This window comes from Haplochromis burtoni, unplaced genomic scaffold (genome assembly GCF_018398535.1).
Source record: "Haplochromis burtoni strain Fernald_Lab_line unplaced genomic scaffold, NCSU_Asbu1 Contig_878, whole genome shotgun sequence".
Lineage (NCBI taxonomy): Eukaryota > Metazoa > Chordata > Actinopteri > Cichliformes > Cichlidae > Haplochromis > Haplochromis burtoni.
The window spans coordinates 109,334-113,673 of record NW_024583239.1 but is presented as its reverse complement, the minus strand read 5'-3'; the positions used below and the strand labels follow the sequence as shown (position 1 = coordinate 113,673).

The following is a 4,340-nucleotide window of genomic DNA, read 5'->3' as shown; positions in this document are numbered from 1 at the left end:
TGAGGTGGTTCGGGCATCTGACAAGGATGCCTCCTGGGCGCCTCCTGGGTGAGGTGTTCCGGGCATGTCCCACCAGGAGGAGGCCCCGGGGCAGACCCAGGGGGCTGGGTTTCATCTGCTTGGGCTGCTGCCCCGCAACCCGGCCCCGGATAAGCAGAAGAAAATGGATGGATGGATTGATGGATATTTAAAGCAGGAGTTCAGTATGTTTTCTTTATTTTAGGAAACATACAGATTTGAGTAAAACATCAAACAAATGATGCATTGTCTTTTCTGTTAGGGGAAAATGCCTCCACTATAGAACACCAAGATGATCAACAGTCCAGCAAATCCAAAGGTATGCAACAATCTCTTCAAAGTTAACAGAAATGATTTAAATTTATAAATGTGTTTTCTTTGCCAGTATGTTTAATTCACAATACAGAGTCACATGTGCTCAGAATATAATTCTGTAAAAATCATCCCATGTACATATACTAATCAGGAGTGTCATTATAATTTTAAGCTTTGAATAATTTATTTTAGCTTTTCTTGTTCCAGGGTGGAATGATTGTACAGCATACATCTTTAATGACTTTAATAAACAAGAGCTGGGTGCACAGGTTTCTTTAATTTCCAAAGGGGTCAGAATTATATAGTCAGACCCCCGAGAGGGACGAAAGGACCCCCTAATGATTTTGTCCCTCTCGGGGGGGATACTCCCACAGGGCTTAAATCTGGGACTCTCCACCATTTGATCCTAGAACCGAAGAAGCTTATTGGATGAGAGGTGAAACGTCTTCAAACAACTTAAAGAAGTCCAGACGGTTTTCTTTCTAAGCTCCTTAGATTACGATGACCTGGATGACTTAGAACCTTCACAGACAGATTGTCCATATGAGCAACTGCGATTTCAGTTGAGCTTAAAAGTGTTATTTTTAGTCACAAGCACAGCGTTCTTTCTTGTTTGGCATTTTCTTTGTCTATTGTGATGTAAAACTCACTTCATAGTGAACAATGATGTTGGTGTTTCAGCAGTTTGCAGTTTATGGCAGGCTTGAGCCTCAGTGATTATTGGGTTTGAGAACACCATAACCAAGTTCCCCTCATCTATCGGAGACAATTTGGGTTTTCTTTACCTACTACTTACTTTTGCTGTCATTTACAAATGGGTCCAAGAAACCTTCAGAGTGTGTAATTTTAAAATTCTCCCTCTTAGATCTTCTGTGAGGTTTTTTTTTTTTACTTTTCCAGGTTCTTCTTAGAAATTGAGAACTGTGCCATATTAACATTTGATTCCTGGTCACAGACAAAAGGACAGATGAGACAGAAAAGTGCAAATTGCAAAAAAAAAAATAGAAAATAACACAAGGAAAAGGAGGAAAGGCTTGAAATATAACACACAATGTGACATAAGATTACATTAACATTGAAAGCAAAACAAGAAGTAACAGTATAGAAGAGATTTCCTTGGATCACAGTTATTGTTTATTTAAATTAACTGGATAGAACATGACATGCTGATAGAATATCCTAACAATGTTAGACTATTATCGGATTGAAACGTCTAAACTTCCTGAATATCAAAGATAAGACATTGAGATCTACAAAATACAAACATCTTAACATTTTTTCCAGCTTCATCATCGTGTCTCTCAGGTCTCGCACTAACATGACTTTGTAGGTCATCCTGGCCAAACAAAGTTATGATGCGCTTAAGATGAGCATGAAAGTTAGCGTTTTTATACCATTTTTATATTCATTGACAATGTGTCTTTATATCATTTCAGAAAATGAAGAGAATAGTCCTAAAAGCTGCAGATATGTTGACATTATTAACCACCTGAACTTGACCCAAGACAAGGATATGTACATTATGACAAGGCCGGTGAAAAATTACAGTGATGTTACACGCGTATACCATATTATGGGAGTTAAAGCCATCTTAGATGTGGTAAGTTGTTCTGGCTAATGTTGCTGCCTTTCAAATAATGAATAGGTCATTTTAGTGTCAAGGCAGAAGAGTGAATACTTTTGGCAATATTTTGCATGCATAATGTAACCCATATCAACTACTCCCTGTCACATGACCCACGTCAGCTGATTTGAGGTCCCTCTTCTGATTGGCTCCTTTCACGTCGCGGCAACTCTGAAAACCGGCTGTGGAGGGATACTTCCGGGTTCGACTCCTGCTGTGGCTGTGAGCTTATGGCATTTAGAGCGGTATTGGAAAACAAAGCGTTTTCTCTCCTCAATTCATCTTTAAACTTTAAACTCAGCGGTAAGTGTCCTTAATATCTTACAACCTTTGGTTGTCAGTAACCAGCCGATCGTTTTCGCGATTAAAAAATGACTTTGTGCGGCAGCGTTCCCACCGCGAGCAGAACTCCGGTTCAAAAACCGCTGTTTTTGAACACTTCTGTTTACTTAAGCATTTTTATGGGCTTACTTTGAAACAAAGTGCGATTGAATGATTATTGTTATGTGTTGCCTTGAATTCGGCTATGCTGTCTGTTAGACAGTTGTTTTTCTTTATTGTTGTTTTTGTATTGTTTGTAGCGAACGCTACTGGAATGTATAGATTAAGCTACGTAGCCAAGATGATTAATGATTTAACTGTTGTACATTGATGATGATGATTTATGATTTGCATTGTTACCTAGACTTGCAGAAGAATATATTTGTTTACCGGTAAACTGAATTGAACTTGATGTGCTAATGGACATTTTTCTGACCTACAGGTCAGGTTTTTTTTCCCCTTTGAATTGATCTTCTTCATATTGAAGTGGCGAGCCGGTAGGACCATTCTTTGTTTTCCCCTCTTTTCCCCCACTTAGCCGTCTTTGGATTACGGACATATTTCCCCCTTGTATGAAGCTGGACCCTAAGGAGGAATACCTTAAAAGTGAACTTTAAAAAGAAAAGGACCAAAAAAAGGACTCTTAGCAAAAGGACTCTTGCACAGAAAAATCACAGCATTGATTTATTATTTAATTGTGGACATTTACGTTGTGTGTTGTGTTAATTATTTTGTTCCATTTCCCCTTTCCCCTATTTATTCAATATATTTTTGGTACAAGACATGACAGTCTTTGGTCTCATCATTCACACCATCTAGGCTCCATAAAGAACTATTTCTTCTGCGCGTCAGTCAGTAAATTCATCCATTGACATAAACTAGTCCTTTAAATAACTTAGCGTTACACGTGGCGAGCCAGCCAGGAGCCTGATGGGTGAATGAGTGGTTTTTTTGTGTTATTTGATGTAATTTGATATTCGGTATTTTCTGTGGTTTTGATAAGGTCCGCGACAAGAAAAAATGAAGTTTATTCAGGAAAGTGGGGTCAATGTTGCACATTCTGTCATTGTTTCTGGTGCCACGAACACTGAGAAAGATGAGGAAATTCTTGATTATTTGAAACAATACGGTCGTATAAAAACGGTTATTTTCGTGGATGACGCAAATAGTGTTTTTTACAAAAACCTGATCGTTGAATATTGTGATAGTTCTGCGATAACTGCTCTTAATACGTTTTTCCCATATACTCATCAGTCAAAGAATCACTCGGCTTTGACTTTTTGCGTAAGATCGCTTGCCGCAGAATGCACAGCCACAGGAGGAGTCAGGACCCCTGCAGATTACCTCGGCGAGCTCAAGCAACTTGCACGCCGCAGCGGCAGGGAATTCCCAGATATTCTGCGGGAAATGATGGGACAAATTAGTGAGCATCTGGAAGGAATCGAACAAGACAGTGACTTAGAGGGAGCCTCAGTCCAAATTGTGGAGCCTGCATCATCTCTGCCTGGCCAGCAGGGGTCGTTGTCTGGACACTCCACAATCCCTGAGACAGCTACCAGCAATCCCTCACCTGACCAACAGGGGTCACTGCCACATCCACAAAGATTTTCACTGTCACAGACTGAAATGAACCCCCCAGAAATACAAAAGGTAGTGGTGGAGCATGTTGTAAAAACAGACACCGTATCTGCATTCAGACTTCGTCCTTTCTCTGGGAAGATCCCCAAACCAGCTAACGAAACAGATTATGAGACCTGGAGATCTCACATTGAACTGCTGTTAGCAGATCCAAATTTGGCACCTCTACAGATCACTCGTCGCATCCTTGAAAGTTTGCTACCTCCGGCAGCAGATGTTGTGAAAGGGCTGGGCTCAAACACAATTCCATCCATCTATTTAAAAGTGTTGGATTCTGCTTTTGCTTTAGTACAAGATGGTGAAGAGTTGTTTGCTCAATTCCTGAATACGTTACAGGATCCGGGTGAGAAACCCTCTGCTTTTTTGCAACGTTTACAACTCACATTAAACACTGTGATGAAAAGAGGTGGTATCTTGTCTCTTT

The 4,340-nt window shown here is 40.1% G+C and overlaps 2 protein-coding genes across 2 annotated transcripts in view; both read left to right on the top strand.

Annotated features, from left to right (window-relative positions):
• LOC102311679 (5-hydroxytryptamine receptor 3A) overlaps positions 1–4,340 on the top strand; it is a 13,399-nt gene that overhangs the window by 2,306 nt on the left and 6,753 nt on the right. The gene's annotated exons all lie outside the window — the stretch shown is intronic.
• On the top strand, positions 2,032–4,336 carry LOC121812840 (the record flags this gene model as incomplete). The annotated part of the gene is given in 2 exon segments (XM_042215946.1): positions 2,032–2,260; positions 2,721–4,336. A coding segment is annotated over 1 exon segment (1,038 nt), but the record flags the coding sequence as incomplete, so codon positions are not given.